This window comes from Penicillium expansum, assembly GCF_000769745.1.
Source record: "Penicillium expansum strain MD-8 chromosome Unknown contig25, whole genome shotgun sequence".
Taxonomy (NCBI): Eukaryota; Fungi; Ascomycota; class Eurotiomycetes; order Eurotiales; family Aspergillaceae; genus Penicillium; species Penicillium expansum.
The window spans coordinates 44,111-66,404 of record NW_015971442.1 but is presented as its reverse complement, the minus strand read 5'-3'; the positions used below and the strand labels follow the sequence as shown (position 1 = coordinate 66,404).

General features: G+C 46.0%; 8 protein-coding genes across 8 annotated transcripts; 5 read left to right on the top strand and 3 right to left on the bottom strand.

The window, feature by feature from the left end:
• Positions 1–185: 185 nt before the first annotated feature.
• Positions 186–969, top strand: PEX2_008660 (DASH complex subunit DUO1; the record flags this gene model as incomplete). Its single annotated transcript, XM_016738143.1, has 2 exons — positions 186–479; positions 535–969. The coding sequence occupies 2 exons, from the start codon at positions 186–188 to the stop codon at positions 967–969; spliced, it is 729 nt and encodes a 242-aa protein (XP_016594252.1).
• Positions 970–1,205: 236 nt separating this feature from the next.
• Positions 1,206–1,968, top strand: PEX2_008650 (Tic20-like protein; the record flags this gene model as incomplete). The annotated part of the gene is made up of 4 exons (XM_016738142.1): positions 1,206–1,528; positions 1,596–1,638; positions 1,690–1,792; positions 1,898–1,968. 4 exons carry the CDS (start codon positions 1,206–1,208, stop codon positions 1,966–1,968), a joined length of 540 nt encoding a protein of 179 aa, XP_016594251.1.
• A 4,769-nt stretch (positions 1,969–6,737) lies between these two features.
• On the bottom strand, positions 6,738–8,025 carry PEX2_008640 (4-hydroxyphenylpyruvate dioxygenase family protein; the record flags this gene model as incomplete). Its single annotated transcript, XM_016738141.1, has 2 exons — positions 6,738–7,287; positions 7,349–8,025. The coding sequence occupies 2 exons, from the start codon at positions 8,023–8,025 to the stop codon at positions 6,738–6,740; spliced, it is 1,227 nt and encodes a 408-aa protein (XP_016594250.1).
• A 991-nt stretch (positions 8,026–9,016) lies between these two features.
• Positions 9,017–10,851, top strand: PEX2_008630 (aminotransferase-like domain-containing protein; the record flags this gene model as incomplete). Its single annotated transcript, XM_016738140.1, has 4 exons — positions 9,017–9,074; positions 9,329–9,579; positions 9,651–10,505; positions 10,570–10,851. 4 exons carry the CDS (start codon positions 9,017–9,019, stop codon positions 10,849–10,851), a joined length of 1,446 nt encoding a protein of 481 aa, XP_016594249.1.
• A 2,087-nt stretch (positions 10,852–12,938) lies between these two features.
• PEX2_008620 (Monooxygenase, FAD-binding) lies at positions 12,939–14,893 on the top strand (the record flags this gene model as incomplete). Its single annotated transcript, XM_016738139.1, has 3 exons — positions 12,939–13,580; positions 13,638–13,925; positions 13,991–14,893. 3 exons carry the CDS (start codon positions 12,939–12,941, stop codon positions 14,891–14,893), a joined length of 1,833 nt encoding a protein of 610 aa, XP_016594248.1.
• A 277-nt stretch (positions 14,894–15,170) lies between these two features.
• On the bottom strand, positions 15,171–16,923 carry PEX2_008610 (FMN-dependent alpha-hydroxy acid dehydrogenase; the record flags this gene model as incomplete). Its single annotated transcript, XM_016738138.1, has 6 exons — positions 15,171–15,194; positions 15,232–15,335; positions 15,401–15,636; positions 15,703–16,139; positions 16,210–16,709; positions 16,803–16,923. 6 exons carry the CDS (start codon positions 16,921–16,923, stop codon positions 15,171–15,173), a joined length of 1,422 nt encoding a protein of 473 aa, XP_016594247.1.
• Positions 16,924–17,772: 849 nt separating this feature from the next.
• On the top strand, positions 17,773–19,537 carry PEX2_008600 (Major facilitator superfamily domain, general substrate transporter; the record flags this gene model as incomplete). Its single annotated transcript, XM_016738137.1, has 3 exons — positions 17,773–18,038; positions 18,152–18,679; positions 18,748–19,537. 3 exons carry the CDS (start codon positions 17,773–17,775, stop codon positions 19,535–19,537), a joined length of 1,584 nt encoding a protein of 527 aa, XP_016594246.1.
• Positions 19,538–20,713: 1,176 nt separating this feature from the next.
• PEX2_008590 (PP2C family serine/threonine-protein phosphatase) lies at positions 20,714–22,138 on the bottom strand (the record flags this gene model as incomplete). The annotated part of the gene is made up of 1 exon (XM_016738136.1): positions 20,714–22,138. One exon carries the CDS (start codon positions 22,136–22,138, stop codon positions 20,714–20,716), a length of 1,425 nt encoding a protein of 474 aa, XP_016594245.1.
• Between the last annotated feature and the right edge of the window lie 156 nt (positions 22,139–22,294).

Sequence of the window (22,294 nt, the reverse complement as noted above, 5' to 3'; positions counted from 1 at the left end):
TTTCGATCTACCCCAATTGCCTGCTTGAATATCTTACGACTGTTGATCTTGTCGCTCATCAGCTGTCAATTGACCTTCAAGCACTTCATACGCCCAATTACTCTAGGACTAGACCCATTTGGGTGTTCAGTCTATCAAGCTTGCTTGTACATACTTCGGCTCCTACTTTGTGCAAATTCAACACCATGGCCTTCCGCACCACAGCAGAAGAAATGGAGAGGCTTCAGCTATCCGACGATGAGACAGATGACCTATGGAACTCCCCATCCAAGAGAGTGTCCCACAAAAAGATCCACCCAAGGACCGACGAGAAAACTACCCCAGAACCTCGAGCTTCCCATGATGGCGAGGATCCTCTCTTTGATCACCGGGAGGCCCGAGAGGCTGCTCTCCGGGCAGAATTACAAGGTGTGCGGAATATCAACGAAGTGATAGAAGGACTTCTGGGAAGTTTGGACTCCGCCAAAGGGAACATGGAGGTAATATGTTTTTCTCATCATGCATAGTCAATACTGCAGCTAATCATCTGTATAGACTGTCTCACAAACTGTTACCTCGGCCTCGACATTACTCAACACGTGGACCCGCATTCTCTCCCAAACCGAGCATAACCAGCGACTGATACTCAACCCCAACTGGCAAGGTGCTAGTCAGGATATGATCGATATCGAGAACCAAGCGATTCAAAGACAGCAAGCGGCAGAAAGACGCGAGCAGGCACTTCAGCAACAAAGAGAAGTAGCAGCGCGAAAAGCTGAGGAAATTGAAAAGCGACGCGCACAGGTCACTCGGGGTACTCGAGGCACCCGCGGAACTACGAGGGGCACAGTTCGAACCACGGGCTTAGGAAGAACGGCCAGTGTCAGCACAACCCGCACAGCAACACGGGGGTCTACGACAACAACCCAACGGCCAGCCAGCGGGATAGCACGAGGGAGTGGAATTTCTCGCGGTCGGGGGAAGGTCTAGATGAACTTGCCTAGTTTATGTACAATAAATCTTTGATTATAAAGATAAACCCGAATGATATGATACCCTCAATTTAATATATTATTTTGTCGCCTAGTCCCGCCTAAGGCATCGCGTTCACTGGGTGGGCAGTTACACGCGTCGCGATCTGATAACGATAAGGAGATTACCCCAAATTATTCCCCTGATCCACGAAGATCATTCCGTCATTCACCTTTTCCAGGTACGACAACACAATGAACTTCGCACCCTATCAAGATCAATCACCGGAGCTCGAACGCGCTCTATCCCCTCCCCACTTAGATGGCCATCAAATATCCCCAATTCTCCGCTCACCCCGAGCCTCGGCCGACCTACCCTCCCCTCGTCACTTTGCTAGCGGCGGATATGGCAACATAGGCTTTGGACGAGACGTCGAGGGTGGCCATGTGAGTTTAGGGGCTTTTGAAACAAGTCTTCCCATTCGCATGGACATTGAAGCAGCGCTGGCGTATCTGCTTCTGCCTCCCGCGGGGGGTGTATTTCTGTTACTAGCTGAACACAAGAGCGACTATGTGCGGTATGTGATGGGCTTGGGATTACTCTGTGGTTGCCTCAAAGCTCAGTATACTAATTACTGACTACAGATTTCATGCTTGGCAGTCGAGCATGTTATTTGCTACCATGTTTGTGAGTATTCCATCTTTCCTAATCTCGCACATACTCACATACCAAACATAGATCATCCACCTTCTGTTCTGCTGGTCGAGCTTTCTCTCCTGGACATTGTTTATTATTGATATTGCTTTAATCGGCTTCCTCAGTATGCATGCCTACCAAGATGGTGAGTCTTCCAAGGTTTATCCATGGGAACTGGCAATACGGCTGAGCTAGCTGAGCTATTCGTTGACAGGAAAGAGAAATCTGATACTAATCAAACTATCTTTAGTTGATACTTTGGACCACTTTGAGGTCCCTTTCTTTGGCCACCTGGCTAACTCCTTTGTTGATGATGAATGAACATGAACTTTGTCTTTCTTTGGAAATTGCGCGTACTTGAATTATTACCGCGAGGAAGCATGTCTTTTCTTCATATACCCCTGTCTGCCAATACTCGCTAGCTTCGTTCTTTAATTGCTGCACAGGTTATGCGTGGATGAATAATTCTCTTTCTGTTTAGCTTATTCCACGTTTGTAATTTATATTGACCTGAGATCATTTATTCAACTGAAGGCAATATTTGCAAAATTTCGATGTCACCGGACTCAATTCTTCATGAATATAGCAATGGCACTACTCATTGGTAATTACCTCAAAACAACCCATCATCTCCAAAGATATTGTTCCTAGTCGTCTCTATGGGATAGCCATAGAGCGATTGCTTCCCCTGAGATATGTGTGCCAATACCAATGCCCTATTGACCATAAGAAGAAACACAGGTTGGAGGTGTAGTAGCATGAGTCAGGTTAGGGGGAGGAATGATGTCCTGCAGCCTCACATCGGAAGCATTGTGTGGGTCTGTATGATATTTCAACATTATAACATCCTGATTGTTCAGGGTTGGCATATATCTCACCATAGCCTTCTGTTCTAGCTTTCTTCAAGCTCACTGGGTTGAAAAATGATTTTGCTCTCAACCTCGTGGTGTTGAGAGCTGCTTTTACTCCGATGTAGCAGTTCTTGATCCAGCAGCCGACTTGGTCAAAAACTCCATTTCTAACAGAATCACAGTAATTTTAGCATCAGGTTCCCCGTAGACTTTGCTTTCTTAAAACATCATCGTGTTCAGTGATGTTTCTGTGGTCATACATACTTATGCAAGATGGCGCATATATGCATGATCAACAATATAGCACAGAGTGCTAGTATAAGCACCCCTATATATCCGGCAGCCAATTCAGCTGGGGACTCTGGGTGTGAATCAGACTTGTCTTAGGAACAGGAGCCATTTTTGGCAGATATAAAGATGTTAGTGAAAGTGAGGCATGAGGCAGAGAGTGGCAAGGAAGATACGGTCTCTCTATATCGAGTCAAAGCTTAATTGTGCCTCTGAGGGTTTGTTTAGGTTAGATGTATACATAATTAACACTAGGTTTGCGTCAACATGACCTGTTGATCTATGTACTTGTTTTCCTTTCTTCTTCCAAGGTCAGCTTGCCCTTTCCATTTTAGTGCTGGCCTCTTACCGCTTTTTGATCCAAGAGTAAAATTGAGCAAGTGCCTAAACACTCTAACTCAACCGTTTTATCCATCCTTAGGTACTACATGTTCTATCCATCACTACATAGGAATCATGGACATGGTGTTCCCTTGCTTCATTGGTGGTTTTGAGATGTGGGCCCTTCCACTGCGAGTTACGGGGGTAGCTGACTCGCTGAAGACGTCCATGTCAACACGGCTCTGGCGACGAGATAATTTAGCAGACATATGGACAATACAGCAACAAATCCCTGGGATGCAAAATCTCCTAGGCCAAAATACCGTTCGAAGAGCTTTAGCGTACCAATTACCACAACTCCAACGATTTCACAGGCTTTGAATGCCTTGCTATTTGGGTGCAGGACCTTTGAGTTGATCGACGAAGTAGTTCATACAACGAACCCTTGCGCAGACACGAGAAAGGTAGCGAGAAAGTGGCGCGCGAAGGCGAAATTATTCGGATTGAAAGAATAGTTCTGGTCTTCCTAGCCGACGATGCATACGTTGGCTGACTGCATTTAGCTGTTGATTTCTACACTTGTTGTATAATTTGTGCACCAGTTATTGAATGCCTTATATTCCTGCACGCAGTTTCAGCGGCGATAGGCTGATTGAAAGATGTTGAAGCACTATAAGACGAATGTATACCTCATGTGGCTAGAGCGGAAAGGAAAATTTATCAAGAATGTGTTGTACAATTGGAGTATGTAAATAATGACTAAATACAGTACCGCTCAAAAAGATCAACAGAATTCAGGTTCATCTCATCCAGCCATCGTGGGTTTCAAAATCTTCTCTCAGCTGAAACTGCATGGAATCTGGGATGTTGAACAATTCATTGGTAGTTGGCTCATGGTGGTTCCTGGTCGTAATATTTACCAACCTGCCCAGAACAGCAAATTCAAGCTTCAGCTTCACGCTGTAGACAAAGCATTTGAGGACGACCTGGAAAAAAAGATGGCCTCGATATTCAGCAACTAGAAGTGCTATATCCATAACAATGATAATGAGGTTTAGCGCCATAAGCTCGTATATGACACGGCTTCGACGACTGTGTTTCTCTGGGTCGAGATTGAGTAGCCTGATTATCTCCCATATATAGACGAGAGACATCAAGAATTCCTGCACACAGAACCAAGTCACCTCCAGCCGCTCGATAACATAATACCCGAAATTCCAGTGGTGCTCTTGGATATATGCCGACCCAAATGTTAAAACGATTGTTGCAGGGAGGATGATCACTGCATCAATGATGATGATGAAAAGAATAAACCGGAGAATTCTGGTGTTGTACAAGACCAGATTGAGTCTTGAATAGAGAACAACCAATTGCCCAGGAACCGTAAAGTAGAAACCAATTGTGGAAAAAGAGATTGCGAGCCATAACGGTCCAATGGAGAAATAATTCAACAGCGTACCGGCGGTTGAAGGTATGATTCCAAGGACAGTTGATAACAGGATGGACCAAAAATACAATCCATCGTAGCGGTGGAATGTTACAAATATAAGGATAGTAAGCTCAACCGCATTATAGAATGCAATGGAGAGTAGGACTGTCAGAAAGATTGTGACTGTTCCTCCTTGGGTGGCATCAACCCGATGGAATCCTAGGCGGTCTAAACTGGCCATGAAGACATAAGCTGGCGACTTGGGCCGCTTCTTTTTGAAGAGGCAAGCGTATAATATGGAATTCTGTTAAACGTTAGGTTCCATTGAATCTAGATGGCAAGGACGTGAATGGAACTTTGTAAATCATCGGGATACATACTTTGACTTTTAATCTATTTGGAATGACGGCAGGGCAAAGCCGCATCAAGCTGTGGACGGTCTCAATCCATTTGGAATATCTCCTATTGTCAGGAGTGATATGTCCAGATAGAGCTGCACAAAGGTGGGATGTTATGTCCACCTTGAATTCCAAAATGGGTTAAAAGGAAAAGATTTTGCATAGGGGTTCTCGTAGGGATATTATGAATGCCGGGCAGGGGACTTTACTTTTGGTGACTTTTGTCCTAGTGATATATTAGATTTGACACCGGATACCGGGCACCAATCAAATTAGACAGCAATCCGAGAAAAAATGGCCGGAACAAATACGAAATCAGTGTGAAAATCAAATGATGAAACTAATCAACCCTCTAGGATAATTTATCATTCTACAGGTTTCAAGAGTACTTACTTGCTCCGCACCTGCTATTTGACCGCGATGTACGGAGTACATCGCCCACACCTCCTACTACCACTACCACGCGCTCCTAATAACCTTACGGAGGGCCATCGGCAACAGGATTAACCATCAAAGATTCGGCTATTGAATGAACAATTGCCGACAAGCGCTACGTAGATATTGAAATAAGTTGCCGACGACATAAGCTTTCGACTAATCATCTCTATACCAAGGTACGATATATCCACAGCGAAACCTTAAAAAACTCATGCACCAAATCGTTCTAATTATGTCACGTGCTCGAGACTAGACCTCTGCAAAGCCCACAACGCCCATAGCTTACCCTAACCCAACCCGTAAATGGGCAGGACTTTGGACCCTTAATAGGGATCTATGAAGCCTAATTGGCACTCAAAAATGCAAACATATTTGAAAAATGAATGACCTTATATTTAGATCCGGTTTTTAGCCCTTATATCGGGGCAATATCTTATTCTTTCAATTGATACGTAATTAATAATTAGTTAAGAGTTATATATCACGTTTAAATGCTCGAGAAAACGCGTTATTTGGATAAGTTGTAAATTATAGAGGCTCACATAGAAAGTGGTGGTACCACTGTCCAAATCTTAAATATATATCTTATATCAAAACATTAATATTACCATTTCTTTTCGCGATACCTCTGGTTAGGTTGTTTAAATGCACAAGTTATTGAAAATCTGCCGACCGCAAGTTTATGTCGACGACCGGATGATCGGCTGCGGCTATCTCGATTGATTACCATGGGCAGAATGAAGGTTGGGGTTCTTACACATGATGATTCGTTTGTCGTGGATAGCCGTGTGGAATCGACATATAGATTGCGACTTTAACGATCTTGAATGCAGTCTATCACTGAGAACTATGCGGTCTCCGAACTTCGCACTATCAAGCTCCGCTCTCCTCTTCAGCCAGGGACTCTGCTGCGATAGCAAGCCTATTGCCATCTCACCAACATATTAGGAGACTGCTACTGTGCCTAAAGAAAACGGTCTTCCCATTATGGGTTTTATTTAAATATAAGGACAGTGTTGATGTCTAAGATAGTAGACGATGGTGTACAATATGTAGATTGTTGGAGAGTTAATGTACAAACTAGGAAAGATGACTGACTATATAGTCAGTAACTATGGGATGGCGAGCCTGTGGCATCTGAGAGATAACAAACAGACAGCAACATCAACATTTTGATTCTTTTGGCCCTAGGGTTATGAGACCTATACAGGATAGCAGCGAAGTCCACAGGGGCTAGCCTGCTCCAACAAAGTCAGAATTGATATTGAAACCAGCTAATAGGCATATGTTATATCTCTTCAAACTCTTTTTGCTAAATAGGTACCGTATTGTATGCCTCTAATGCGAATAAGAATGTAGCTAGTTCTACAAGTTACCGCGCAATGCTTGTTCTCTCTCAAAAGCCTCAAACAGACTCCTAAAGTTTCCAGCCCCGAATCCGTCAAAGTTTTGTCTTTGGATAATCTCCATAAAGATCGTCGGACGATCAGTCACATGTTTTGTGAATATCTGTAACAGATAACCACCTTCATCAAAATCAACTAGGATATTGTACTTTTCCAGAAGCTTTAGATCCTCTGCAATCTTGACATTCTTGGTTGCCAGCCGTTCGCGAATGCCAATGTAATAGCTTTGGGGCACCGAAAGGAAATTCATACCGCGCTGCGAGAGGCTTTCGACCGCTTCGATAATGTTGTCCGTTCGGAACGCAATATGCTGACAGCCTGCCCCGTTGTAGTAGTCCACGAACTCCTCTATCTGGGACTTTTTCAGCCCAGCTGCTGGCTCGTTCATGGGCATTTTGATAACTTCGTTGGGGGAAGCAACCACAACGGAGCGCATTGCAGAGTAGTCCGAACACATGTCTTTGTCATCAACGGACCAATACCGGTGGAAGTTCAAGGCATCTTCATAGCTGCAAAGATAGGATTGTAAGCCACTTTATTCAAAAGATTGCTCGAAGGGGGAAGGCTTACTATTGAACCGTGCTATCAAGCCCATTCCAAGGTTGGTTTCCCACACAATGGTCGATTTCAATCAGATTCACTTTCGGTAGGTGTTCATTCAAACGTTCCAAGTCTGTTGCTGGACGGAACCCGGGAAGAAAAGCTCCCTTGTAGTCTGAACGATTGATCAGTGAGTGAGCCGTTTCACCGTAGGCTTTGATCGTCGCGCAGAGCACACTTCCAAGATTTCCTTCTTGCAGGAGCCTTGGTTTCAGAATGGAAACCGCGCCATTATTGACAGCATGTTCCCACACGCCATTCACATCGTCGACTTGAAAGGCAATGTCTTTGACTCCGTCGCCATGATCTCTCAGGTGGGCGTGAATCTCATTCAACAGCTTGCGATCCTCGTCTGAAGCCCGTTTTTCCAATGTATTGTCAGGTCCAGTTATCGGGGCAGTCAAGAGGAATCGGGCGTTGCCGTTAGAGACAACGTAGGAGGACGTCAGATACGATCCGGTTTCCGGCCCACGGTAGGCAACAACTTTGAAGCCGAAGTGGACGACGAAGTAGGTAGCCGCTTGACGTGCATTGCCAACATACCAGCTGATATGGTCAAAGCCGGTATAATTAGGATTAATCCCTTGAATAACCGCCACGTTGGGCGAGACTTCGGACGGCCGCATGTCGCCCACAGAAACAGTCATTGTGCTTTTTAAAATAAACTTATGTTTCGATGATCCGAAGGAGAATCAAGTTCGAGAGGTTGATATAGTGATAAACTGTAATCTCTGAGAGTCCTATGAACATAAGAGTGGGATTTATACCCACCACTTGTCAAGTACACGAGCCACTTTTCCTCTGGGCGAAGTTAGTTCTATCTACGTGACTAATCATGGAAATGGTAGGAGTTGTCGTGGCAAGAAAATTTTACCCTGTCTTATCAGTTTTAACGTGGATGTGGTTACATGTGGCGCCAAGTGGCACTAGCTGAATCTGGGCTTTACAGGAGCTCCGTCGGTCGGTCCGTTCGTTCGGATTCTTGCAACTAAACGGGCGAGAAGGGAAGAAAGACCTGATGGTTGGTACCTGTGCCAATACTTGGTGGGCGCTTTCGGGGTAGCCACTCAATATCCCCACGCTGTCTTACCTGATATCGTCCTAACCTCAGTAAGCACTTGTATTGCACTAGTATGTAGGTATCTATTTCTCGATGAAAGTACATGCTTGGATCTAGAGCTGGAGATAACAATAATTCGGGAATGACGCAGCGAACAAGTAAATACTCTAACGTAAGAGAGCCGACAGGATGAATGTTCTATGTCGATTACATTCCATATTGGGTATTCACTAGGAAATGAGCCATTTTAATGTTACATTGCATATCCCAAAATCGCTAGGCAGGGAAGATTTTCTGAAGCACCGAGATAGAAAACAGGTAAGCTGCAGGGGGCCTAGGAGGATCCACGATCTACCCGAACTAATGCATGTCAGATTAGGAGGATCAATATCCTGGAGTAGTATTATACCGACCTCGTATCACTTACGGCATTTCCCACCGTAAACGTTGTGATCAGAGACGCAAGTCGTGATCGGACAGATTTGGCTCCGCTAGCTTGTGTTTTGGAGACTGAACAATATTGACAATCCTCGCATCCTCGGAAGACGTTCATTTCCACAAACATCATTCCCATCAACATGGCCCCCACAAATTCCAAGGCTGATGGTGACATGGCGAATGCAAAAGACTGGAAAGGTAAGAATTCTCGAGGATGAGAAGTTGTTTTGCCAGACTGACACTGCTATGCGTGCGGTGTTCAGGTCTTCTGAACAGCGAGAGCTTGCTGAGAAAGGTAGAGTACCCCTGATGCATTCAATTTTGTGCTAACAAAATATGCTAATATCCAAGTCACAGAACTCGGCAATGCAGGGTCTTCATACTGTCCTCGATCATTCTGGTGAATTGTCTCCTATGCAGCGTGCGACATTACTATCCTGACATTTTCGTAGCTGGAATTCGATCACTGGGGCCTGGAGCTCCTTCCACTGAGTATTTTCCCTTCTACGGTATGGATTGGGACGCAGCATCAACTGAAGGGCTCAAATTTGGCGGCAGCAGTACTCCAGAAACCACAAGATTTCATGCTGGAAAGCATGACAGTCAAAATGGGGAGAGCATATATGACATTGCCATTGCTTTACAGTATGGCCAGGGAACTGGATCAACACAACTCTTGAAATTTCTGTCAGAGCATATCAACGTAAGTTGCGTGATTTTTGAGGCGAGAGAGGGCAATTTCTTGAAGAGTGGATTAATGATCATGGCCAATAGCTGATTCACAATCCTCCGTACAAAGACTGGAAGTGTATCCTTACAGCTGGTAACACTTCCGCTCTCGACATCGTTTTTCGAATGCTCGGACAGATGGGTGACTACATTCTTGTGGAAGAGTACACCTATCCTACAGTCTATGAAACTGGAGTGCCAATGGGCTACAAGTTTGCCACCGTTCGAATGGATGAGTTGGGCATCATTCCTGCGGAGTTGGATTCTGTCCTGACCAATTGGAGTGAGCGAGAACGAAATGGTAAAAAGCCAGTCCTCTTGTACACTATACCATGTGGCCAAAACCCTTCCGGGGCGACGCAACCCATTGAGAGAAAGCACGAAATCTATGCGGTGGCCCAGAAGCACGGCGTGTACATCCTTGAAGATGATCCGTACTACTTCATTCAGATGCCACCGTACAAATCATCATTACTACCATTGGATGAAAAGCAAAGCCTAGAGCCAGAGACAGATTCATTCCCAACATCCGTTGAGCAATTTGCCAGGGCGCTGATTCCCAGTTATCTCAGCATTGACACAGATGGGCGAGTGTTCCGAATGGATTCTTTTTCAAAGATAATTGCCCCAGGTACTCGCATGGGCTGGGTCACTGCTTCAGAACAGGTAATCGAGCGCATGGTGCGAGCCCACGAAGTTTCTGTGCAGAATCCCAGTGGTTTCTCCCAAATTGCGATATTCAAGCTTCTGCATGATACCTGGGGTCATGTCGGGTTTGTGAAATGGCTGCGTCATTTACAGAAAGAATACACCAGAAGGCGCAACACAATGTTTGATTCATTCGAGCGGTATCTGCCACATCAGGTCGTGACTTGGAATCCCCCAACTGCCGGATTTTTCGTAAGCCTCCTACTCGATGACTAGCCCTAGGTGACCAATTAAACTGAACAAATATTCTTCTTAGGCTTGGATTTCGATCGACTGGAAGAAACATCCGAGTGCGAACGACATGTCAGCTCGAGAGATCGAACAAGAAATCTACAAATCAGCCATCGAGCACAACACTCTCGTTGTCCCGGGGAGTTGGTTTATGCCTAGTAACGGAGAAAATGTTCCAATGGAAAAGATTTTCTTCCGATTGAACTTCGCAAGTGTCTCTCTGGAGACTGTGCAGGAAGCAATTAAAGGCCTGGGAATAGCTATTCGGAAAACATTCTGCCTTCGACAGCTAGAGCAATCGCTTTAAGCGTTCTGTACAGCTGGAGCATCTCGATATTTTCGTCTCCCATCTACATAGCACGAGGTTGACTCGCAATTCTCACTTTTGTGGCAATTAAACTTTTGGATCCATTAACTTTCTTCCATCCTTGTACTTACTTGTCCTTTTGCGGCTTTTCCAATGATGTAGATGATGTTATTAATGATAAGAATCCCAGTGGTAGTCCAGTGGGATGTACAAGTGGACCCCAATCTGACACTCCTCGCTACGAAAGCGAGCTTTCACAAGACGATGTCAAGCTCTAGATTCCAACAAGTCTATACAATCATGCAGGCTACACAATTCAAGTTTTCCAATGGGCCATCAAGCCTCGGGATTACCCATATTAGGCCACCCATCAAATAAACCTTGGCATTTGCCACTTAGGGCCTAACTCAATGGCCAATGAAAAGTGACTTTTTATTTCACAGATCTGCAGTTATGTGACATATGTCACTAATCCTAGCATCGCTTATCATCATTGCCCAGAGTTTTCGGGGTCAGATATAGTCCGTTTATACCGCTCTGAGGATCGCCTGCAGTCGTAGTGGGTCCAGTCAATAACTGGCTGGTCGGAACGTGGACCGGCTGCAGGTTAAGGCCAACAACGACCAGGGGTATTACTTGTTTAAACAGACGATCAATACGGAGTACTCCGTCTCTAGCAACTAGGGCTGCACCATGCTGAATGAGTTACGGATGCTGCCTTGGAAAACTAGTGAAAATTAGGAGGCCTGATCGGCGGACGCACCGTTACGGGGGGACGGTTTATGACATTGACGGGTGACAGTGAGGCTTATCCCCAGGAGGCTTGGCGGGGATTGCCAATCTGACACGGACTTTCTAGTTTGATTCATTTCCTTAATTTTGATTTTATTATGTTTCATGCTGATGATACTGAGTCCTGCTTAGTTGAGGTGAGGATCCTTTCAAAAAAGGTTATTTTGTCTATTTACAGAATTGCTCTAAGTGCGTTGCCAGGGGGTACAAGGGTCCATAGATATACGAGGTTTATGGTTATCCTTATCATAGAACTACGTTATATATTCTCCGGCTGTCTAAATATGTAGGTATACGACTCATTACATCAGTCAAATTCGATCACAATGATTTCTACATATTCTCCCATTCTAACATTTGCAGCGATTATGCTCTTGTTTCGAAGGAAGAACGCATAGATTGTTCCTACGTTATTCCTTCCATAGGATCCGTGCTAGTAAATAGCCCCCAATTGGGGCCGAAATTGGTCTACTTTCACATGTGTTTTAAAACATCCTGTTATACACTAGAGTAATATACCGAATTATCAGTACCACTTGTTGGATAATCACAGAAATGATCGTCGCCGTGAATATATATTGCAGAACACCAGGGTCCCTGCCGCAATAAGTGGGTAGGCCTAAGTGGTGATGAGGAATACAGGGGAGAGAGGGTCCCCACATGGACCAAATAGTTATCCGATGTTACATTGCATGAATACGGATTTGCCGTCTAGGCAATAATTTGAAGAGATCAAGAGTGATTATCAGAATCACGAGCTATGCATTACACCTTTTGTGCTTGACGAATCTCGTATACTGGACCGGAGTCCGGTATGACACGCTCAATTGGGAGAAAAGAAATAGAAAAAAGAAATAGAGAAAAAAAAAGAGGAAAGAAAAAGAAGACGTGTCTAGAAAGGCACGGTTTAGGATGCAAAATGAAACACATGTGTTCTGGATATACTCCGCTGACAACTAAGTGTGTCTCTGTCCTGTGATATCCTGCAATGTAGACCCTGAATGCTTAGTTTAATCTAGAGATGTATCCCATAATAGGCCTTCTAGCAGTACACGTAAGATAAATGTACTTTTGAGGGATTCATCCACTTCCCATCCGCTCGAACTAATGTAGATCAGCCGAAAAGAATGACTACCCTGCAGTGTAGTATCAGCTCTGCATTTCCACGATTTAAGGCAAGGCCGTCGGTCAAGTACTGCTACTACTGCTATCAATACATCACCCGCTTCACTCTTGTTGACCAAGCCCTCCTAGCTGCTCTGCTAAGAAGATCCACAAACTGAAGGAAGGAAGTCATGGCCGAAACCTATGATATCGTCATTGTTGGTGCCGGGCCTGTAGGCTTGATGTTTGCAGCCTGTCTATCCCGCTTGGGGCCCTACAAGATAAAACATATCGACAACCGTGCTGAGCCAACAGCAACTGGGCGTGCAAGTGGTATTCAGGCGCGAACTCTCGATGTCCTGCAGAACATGGGCCTCAAAAGGTCAATCATGGCGTATGACCCAGGTCGTGTCTACGAGGTTGCGTTCTGGAATGCTTCTGATCAAAATGGGATTCAACGCACCGGGAACTCAAAGAGCTATCCCGATTACATTGATACCCGATATCCATTCTCGACGATCATCCACCAAGGCAGAATTGAGAAGATCTTTTTGGATGACTTGAAAAATCGTGGGGTGGAAGTCCAGCGGCCCTGGACCATTTCAGGCTTCAGAGAAGACAATCGAGATTCCACCTATCCACTAGAAGTTGACCTAGTGAGTGTGGACGGAAGCAAGCGATCCACGCTTAGAACCAAATACATATTTGGAGCAGATGGGCCACGAAGTGTAATGAGGCAAATACTCGATATTCCAATGCTTTCGAAAGATCCCACAGTTCATGTGTGGAGTGTCATTGATGGTGTGGTGAAGAGTGACTTCCCGGACATACAGGTATGCCTTATTCCCCTCGTTGGTAGATGTCAAGCTAATGTTATAATTTTGCATTAGATCAAGTGTACCATCCACTCACCCGCAGGGTCTGCAATGATAATTCCTCACGGGAACAACCGAGTTCGGATTTATCTCCAGATCTTCCCAAAGCCTGGGGAACAGCCTTTGGAATTCGCTACTCTTCCTAGAATCCAACAGGTGGCAAATGTCATTCTCTCTCCGTACAAAGTGGAATGGGAGAGTGTGGAATGGCATTCCGCATACCGAATTGGTCAGGCCATTGCATCGAGATATACTCTTGATCAACGTGTGTTTATCGGAGGAGACGCATGTCATACGCACAGTGTAAGTAGCCGACAGTCGAAAGATTCTTCACCAGCAAATAGCGTGTTTACTAACCTTTCGACTAGCCAAAAGCGGGCCAGGGAATGAATTACGGCTTCTTGGATGCTCATAACTTAGCCTGGAAGCTGCATCTTGTAGAGAGTGGATTCATGAAGCGCTCTCTCTTGGGGACATACGAAGAAGAACGAAAGCTGGCGGCGGCTAGACTGATCGAATTTGATGCCAAATATGCCAACTTATTTAGCTCCCGTCAGTCTTCCAATATAGGAGGACAGAACTCGGAATTCATTCAGGTTTTCAAGGAGAATTCCTTGTTGACCAGTGGCTATGGCGTTTCGTATCCTCCTAGTCCTTTAATTTGGGCCTCGAGTCACACTCCTGGTTCACTTCGTACGGGACACAGCTTCCCCACGGTAACTGTGACGAGGGTTGTGGATGCTCATGTTGCCTATCTGGAACAAGAGATTCCTTTCAACGGTAGCTACCGTATCTACATATTTGCCGGCAACTCAGCGACCACTTCGCAGGCGATTCTTCATCTCACGGATCACCTGCACGCGGAGGAATCCGTGTTCCGCAGATATCAACGAAATGATGTCGACCTTTCATACGAAAAAAGACATAACCCTCACTCAGACTTCTTTACTTTTTCTGTCATCTTCAGCGCACAACGGTCATCAGTTGAGATACACGAGTGTTTGCCTGACTTTTTGGCCTGCTACAAATACCACATCTATGCCGATGATCATCGGGGACGGGATACGACGCAGAACGGAGAACGGGGAGCTGCACACATCAAGATGGGATTTGATGTAGAAAAGGGCGGCGTTGTCGTTGTTCGCCCAGACGGGTACGTCGCTCTCATTGTGGATCTTGTCGATGGAAGGAAGACTGCCGAGGCCTTGAATGGGTATTTTGCGCCAATTGTCCTCGAGGAAAAGAGTACTTCTGCATTAGCGAGACTCTAAAGGCCCCTTTGCTTAATGACCTTGGATTCTAAAAGTGATTTTCGATCTCGCACGAGATTCAATTCATTCTCCATGCTTAACAAAAACTGTATTCTCTTAACGTGTAGCAAAGCTATTTCCCTCCCGAGGATATTTTTCATATCCAAATCAAATGACCTGTTGTTGATTGTAATAAATCGTTACAAGTAGACTCCTATTCATTTGCGAATTGCACGCTCTGATATTCGATGTTTATCCATCTTAGCCTGTTTGGAATGCTGAGCCGCCGCACTATAATTTACTCAAATCTTTGCATGGCGTCCTTGCCACGAATAGTCAGAGCTTGCCATCTCACGTACAATCAGGTTATCAAGGTCCTGCGTGTTGACGAGGCCAGGGTGTGCCTGTGAGAGGTCGGTGATTCCTACCAATCTCATCGCGGTCTGCAGTTCCAATTCCAAAACTACGGGAAAATCAATTTAGTTACTGAATAGTTGTCAGTGAAGGTAATACAAGCTTGGAACTCACTATCAATTAGGTGCTTTACGCCCTCTTGTCCGTAGTTGAGGGCGTACAAAAACGGTCGTCCAATCAGAACTGCTTTTGCTCCCAAGCAAATCGCTTTCAGAATATCTGTCCCTCGCCGAATTCCGCCATCAACGTAAACTTCTGTTCGACCGAAAATCGAAGGCAAATGGCGCTGTAGCTCGAGTAGGGATAACAGTGCGGGCGGAGATGTATCGAGATTTCTTCCACCATGATTGCTAGACAAAGACGTGGATTAGCTCGGTTGGGACACCTTGCATTTGTTATCCCCAACGAAAACTCACCTGAGAACAATTCCATCCATTCCCGCTTGCACTGCCATCTGTGCGTCTTCCACGGACTGAATACCTTTAAGCACCATCTTGCCAGGCCAATGCTGCTTCAGCCACACCAGATCTCTCCAGCAAAATGTACTATCAATGAAGGAACCGGTAGTTCGTGTCAGGCCGCTCCCAGTACCATCTTCATGTGACTTGGTCCCCGTCATTGGCATCGATATAACCTCCTCGCTTCTTATGCGCTCATCCGCCTCCCGTTTACCAGGGACGGGCGCGTCGACTGTCACAAACAAAGTGCGGATTCCGAGTTCCCACACTTGGCGCAGAAGTGACTCGGATTGTGCATGATCTTTGTTGACATATAACTGGAAGAAGAAGGTCGTCGTGGGTGAGGGAATACCTGATACAATTTCGTCGACGGAGAATGACGCCGTGATAGGTACCTATAAGAGCAGTTCCGTCTCCCAGATCAGTACAAAAACAAATCATGAAACGAAACAGCTGTGTACGTACACAATGAATAATGCCTTTCCCCGCGGCCGCCATTGCGATTCCCTTCTCCCCAATCGGATTCGCGAGTCGCGCCAGGGCCACTGGGGCAACAACCACGGGTAACGCGCTCTCAACCCCTTGGATGATGCATTTTGTGCTCACCGACTTCACATCTCGTAAGAGCCGAGGTCGAAACCAAATGCGATTATAAAACAATCTGTTCGCATTGACAGAGACCAAATCCGTTGCGGCGGATGAGTAAAACGCCCACGCTTTCTTGGATAATGTGTCTTGTGCTACACGTTCAAAGTCGTGGGCATTTAGAATGGTACCAAGGGGAGGTTTCGCTTCCGCTTGCTTTTCGGCTTGCTGGATATACCTGCTGGTCCAGTTCGAATCTATGGACGATCGATCTATTTTGCCGATGAGCTTGTTTGGATCAAGGGCCTTCGTGATGACATCAGTACTATGGACTTCATTGTAGGCTTCGGTCGCGTCGTGACCCGCGAAGCAGTAGATAGCTGTGCAGAATCGCTCATCAGTATGGCATATCCGTAAATTTGGCGGGGCGGCTGGCTTCCTTCCAGCTTTTCGGTCTTTTATATGCGACTTACAGGAAAAGCCCCCTGGATGTTCGGGGGCAAATGTAGTTAGATCCCACACATGGTCATTGATCACAACCCAGCAATCATCACGCGTACAATGTTGAGAAATTTCTTGTGCGGAAATCCACATCCTGTAAGTGCTTCAGAATTATTGTTTTTTTCTTCTTCTTTTTTCCGGATTATTATAAGGAGCTTCCAAGATGGTAGTGTTTATAGATCGTGTTGCTAGATAAATGAGTCAGCCTGATCTAGAAATACAACATCGGGATACTACAGGGTTGTATTTCTTCGATGATTGTATTCGGATTGTATTCACAAGATCAACTTATGGGGACTTTGGCTTACCGAAGTGTTTCATACCGTATTGTCATCTTATTTTTTTCAATAAAATTCACAAAACGAAGCAAAACCCGGGGGGCGAAATACAATGACACGAGCAAAAAGGGGGAGACTGCAGTTACTGTCCGTACGGTGATTGACCTAGGGCCGTCGGGGATCCGGGGATCCAGATAGGCTTCCTAAAGAGAGGCCGGAACGCAGTTGGAGACCACCTCGGCATAGACCGATAAGGCCTAATACACATTTGAGCATAACGCACTGAGCCGGGTAAGGCAATTTACGCCGCAAGGATCTACAAAAGTGACGGGGTACGGGGTTACGGGGTCACGGGGTTGCCAAGGGTCCTCTTTCGGCCAAATCAACTTGTTAAAGCAACTTGCGCCGAAAACCCCTCGAGGCCTATCGGGATAAGCAAGGATTCTAATACCGCCTTTCCGTATGAGAATTCTTGTCAGTCTGGGCAGCTGACAGTGTGTCAATCGCTGTGGAGCTGTAGAAGTCCTTCGGAGCCCTTCGTACGAAGTAGCTTGCACGGCTTTTTAATATTCTTGCTCTCGTTTTTCAACTTCTTCTTCCCTTCCTGCTGACCATATCACTCGCCATTCGGCCTCTTGCAAGGCATTTCATTACAGTACATGTTATGTCGGCCACGTCGGTAGCAAATGGAACTTTACGCGAACCAAAAACGGACGATCGGAGTGAATCTCAGCCTCGCTTGGAGGAGACAGCCCAGGAGGATGATGCTCACCCATATAGTAATGAGAGAAAGGGACCGAAGAACGCCCCTATGGTGATTTTTTGCATATCTTGCATCACCTTCTTCAGCTCCTACCTTGGTGGTCTTGCCACTGTGTCTGTTCCGCAAATCTCAGCCGATTTGCACTTGAGCCCTGGAATGGAATTATGGTATGTGATCTCAAAGCTGAGTTGTACCGTCAACGTTCTAAGAAGAAAAAAATCATGAATCCATGAAAGGTACTACAGGAACTGAGCCAACTAACATATATCGGATCTCTCAGGCCAGTCCAGATGTTCACCCTAGCCACCGGATGCACGCTTCTCATTTCTGGCGCCTTATCGGACACATTGGGTAATCGAATCCTCTTTTTAGTGGGGTGCTTCCTCCTCGGCATCTTCTCCATGGCCTGTGGTCTTGCGCGATCGGGTACTGAGCTCATTATCTACCGAGCTATCTCTGGCGTGGCAGCATCATTCTGCTTGCCATCTGCAATGAGTATCATCACAGAGCACTTTCCGACCGGGAAGCTCAGAAATGTCGCTCTGGCGCTGATGGGATCTGGTCAGCCAATTGGTTTTGGAGTCGGACTCATTTTCGGTGGTATTTTCGCCGACACTGTTGGCTGGCGCTGGGGGTTTCACAGCGCGGCCATTGCCACCTGTCCAGCCTTTCTCCTGTCGTTGTGGCAACTGCCTAGAAATAAGAAAGGCCAAACAGGCGATTTGTGGACTCGAGTTGCCTTTGGCATTGACTGGATAGGAGCTTTCCTTATAAGCCCTGCGTTGGCTCTGCTATCCTATGCTCTAGCGTATGTTGAGTCTACAATAACCAAAACACATACCAAGGAAGTTGCTGACTAGGATACTCTCCTGATAGAATCATAACCAATGATGTGTCCAATATCCATGAAACAGTCACCATTGTGCTCTTGTGTCTCTTTGGCGTGCTACTTCTTGGCTTCATCCTGTGGGAAGGCCGACAGGAGCGCCTCTCTAAGCCTACCTTGATCAAGAATTCGTTGTGGAAGCAGGCCGCCTTTACATGTATCTGTGTTGTAGTCTTCATGATTTGGGGCTCCTTCAACGCTTTTGAGCAAGTCGTCAACTTCTTTTTCCAAGATGTACAGGAACTATCTGTGCTCAATACTTCATTGCGATTTATCCCCGTTTCGGTTGTTGGCTTTGGGGTCAGCGTCATCACAGGCATGATCTTACATCGTGTCCAGGCTGATATTATTATCAGCATAGCTACGGTCATCTCGTCTCTTTCTCCACTTCTCATGGCGCTGGTGAATCCAGCGTGGACGTACTGGCGTTGTGTGTTCTTCGCCATGTGCTTGAACCCTGTTGCTGCAGACGTCCTTTTCACTGTATCAAACCTCATTATCGCGGGCATGTTCCCCGTTGAGACACAGGGTCTAGCATCCGGGGTGTTCAATACCGTCTCACAAATCGGCAGGACCATTGGTTTGGCTCTGGTTGCCCTGATTTCTAATAGCATCACCGAAAAAGCTTCTTCAGCAGAGGACCATCACAGTCCGGAATCTTTAATGACGGGATACCGTGCAGCGTTCTGGTTTCTTTTTGCAATGAATATGACTAGTCTGGTGGTTGGGCTTGTTGGATTGCGTAAAGTCCGCAACGTCGGAAAAGAAAAACCTTCTTGAAATGGAAGAGGCAAAAGACCAGTTGTCACTCCTCAGAAACCAGCTTAAGGAGCTGGACAACAAAATCGAATCTCTAATCTCTTCACGTGCTATTTACGCCCCTCCCCGCAATCTCTGTTCGTGACAAGCCAGCTGGATCTGCCTAGTATCGGAGCTACTGTAGGCGGACATGAAAAAAAAAAACCTAATGCCATATCATTTCATCGCCCATATTTTTGAGGATTTGCTAGGGTTTCTAATTGCCAAAAAAACAAAGTCAACATAGAGTTTTCACATCCATAGAGCCATCACGGTAGTATGACATCGATATAACATCAAGATAGAAAAGCCAAGTCAAGCAATATACAAACCATATATCATTGTTCTAGGCGCATTCATATTCCTTTACGTCCTTCTAGACCAAGTCACAGTTCTCTGACAGTTTGTAGACCGGCAAGGGCTCCTCGAGAGGCCGGTACAGTTCGTAGTCTGACGGAGGTTCTGAGCTATCAGATCTCATGTATCCCATCTCTATGGACTCTAAATAAACCCATTACTATTAATAACTTCAAGATACTTAGTTTGGATGGGTCTTACCGGTTGTGGTTTGCTGTTCGTTGGATGTAACTTGAGATGCTGCTTTTCGAACAGAAGCCAAACGTAATAACTTCATCAACCAACTGTTCATTCGAAAAGCAACCCAACAGATACAACTGTATGTCAGATCTTGGTTAGCATCACTCTTTGATGGGAACTGAGGGATTCGAGCCGATAGAAAAAGGTATCAACATATCTCATGACTTACCGAGCAAGTTTCTTGCAAATATGCCAACAGAGAAGTCCAAGATCCATAAGAAGGCAACATATGACCACAAGGAGAACAAGCGCGACAGGGACCCAAAAAACACTGGTGCATACCAACAACCATATATCCTCATCATCAAAGGAATCATTTGAACGAATGCCCAAAGCAGCGCCTCCATTACTCTGTAGTGTCGGCATAATTAGGCGAGTAGGATATATTCTTAACAGATGTTGTTTAGAACTGGGATGAAAATAATTAGAAAATGTGTAATACATCAGTACTAGTGGTAGTCATGATCATCTTTAGTCTCCGTTACCCAAAAGGGTTCGGAGCTAAGGAGTACAAATTTTATAAATAAACTTCCACGTTCAGATCAACCAAGGACCTAATATTCACTTCTTGGTATTAAAGAAAACAACCTGCACAGTGATATCGTCCCGTATGCGTCGAGAGAATGGAGGGCCAAACGCAAGCCGACCTGCTATCAACTCGTGGTAATTTCCACCAAGCGAGTTGCGCATCAGATGTACTGCAGCATTATCATCTTGTGTTGTTGTTCTCTCTTCCTCAAACTTCCAGTTCACATCTTTCCAGAATCTGCCAAAGTCAAATTCTCCATCTTTTGGCTCGAGTTTGTTCTTCTTCTTCTCGGTCCCTTGTGGTTCCAACCACTTCCCTACCAACTCGACACCCTGCTCACTGGACAGATAATCCCATAGCCCATCCGTCGCCATAATTAAGAACGAGGGTTTGTTAGGATCGATCTTAGTACTTGTCACGACCGGCTCGGCAGTCAAGTATGGGGGTGTGCGAACATCGTACCGGGGCGTTAGGGGTGCTGGACCATTGAAATTCCGCTTCATTTTCTTCTGGAAATCCAGAGGCCACTTCCACAGACTGTCGCCAAATGCTCGTGAGACCATGAGTCCAAGCACCCGTCCACCTTTGGCTATGTTTTCCTCGCCAGGGTGCTCCTTGGAAATGCGGGCGGTCTCCTCTTCGTTACTGCCAGTCTGATCTACTGACAATGGAATTGCTTCCCACTTTCCGTCCGATCCTTTTTGTCCCAGCACCGCTCTTGAGTCACCAGTACACGCAACATGCAGCGTGCTTGTGATGGGATCGTATAGAGATAACAAAGCGCATGAGCCAGCAAAAGCCGGAGCCAGTTTCTTCACCTTGTCTTGGAAGGATTGTTCGCTCTTAGATGTGTCTGGGGCAGTCTGGATAATGGAGTCGTCAAGGTCCACGAATCCTTTCATGATAGCGCTCTGGACCCACTCATCTGGCACTGGTTCGTCATTTGGGGGTGGTTTAGCTTCAATCAATCTGCGTCGCACAAAAGGCAGGAGCTGTTTCGTCAACAGATCCGCTGTCTGCCAGCCTGAATGTCCATCAAAAACGGCCCAGGACATCCATTGACCATTCTCATTCCAGGGCGAGGAAAATTTGCCATGAATAAACCGGTCCTCACACGGGCTATTGGACGCTAATTGAGCACCATCGTATCTGTTGACGCCTGCAACATTTTTGACCTGGAAGGAGTATGCTTGTTTCGATAAGATATGTGTGACATCCTCTTTAGAGGGACCTGGCTCAGGGGCCAAGTGCTCCGCTAGTGGACCCTCGAAGCGGGGCACGTCATCCCTCGTAGCGGTCAACCACCACAGGCCGGGCATGCTGATCAAACCGGCAGTCGCAATGTAAATTTTGGAATTTGAAGAAAGGTTCTTCATTGAGACGGAACGTTTGGTATGTGCCCGCGCGATGGAGGTGGTCACACGCCCCAGACGCGGTCGGGCGAGACATGATAACATGGTTGTGGCTGGGGGAAAGGAGAAACTAGAGAACGTTGAAATCAATTGGGGAATTACTCCAGGTTTGGTCAAGGCGGTCAGATCATGAGGCGTAAAGGGGGGGGGCACTTCACAGGGCAGGCCTATCTCAAATCACCACCCCTCACCCCCTGAGTG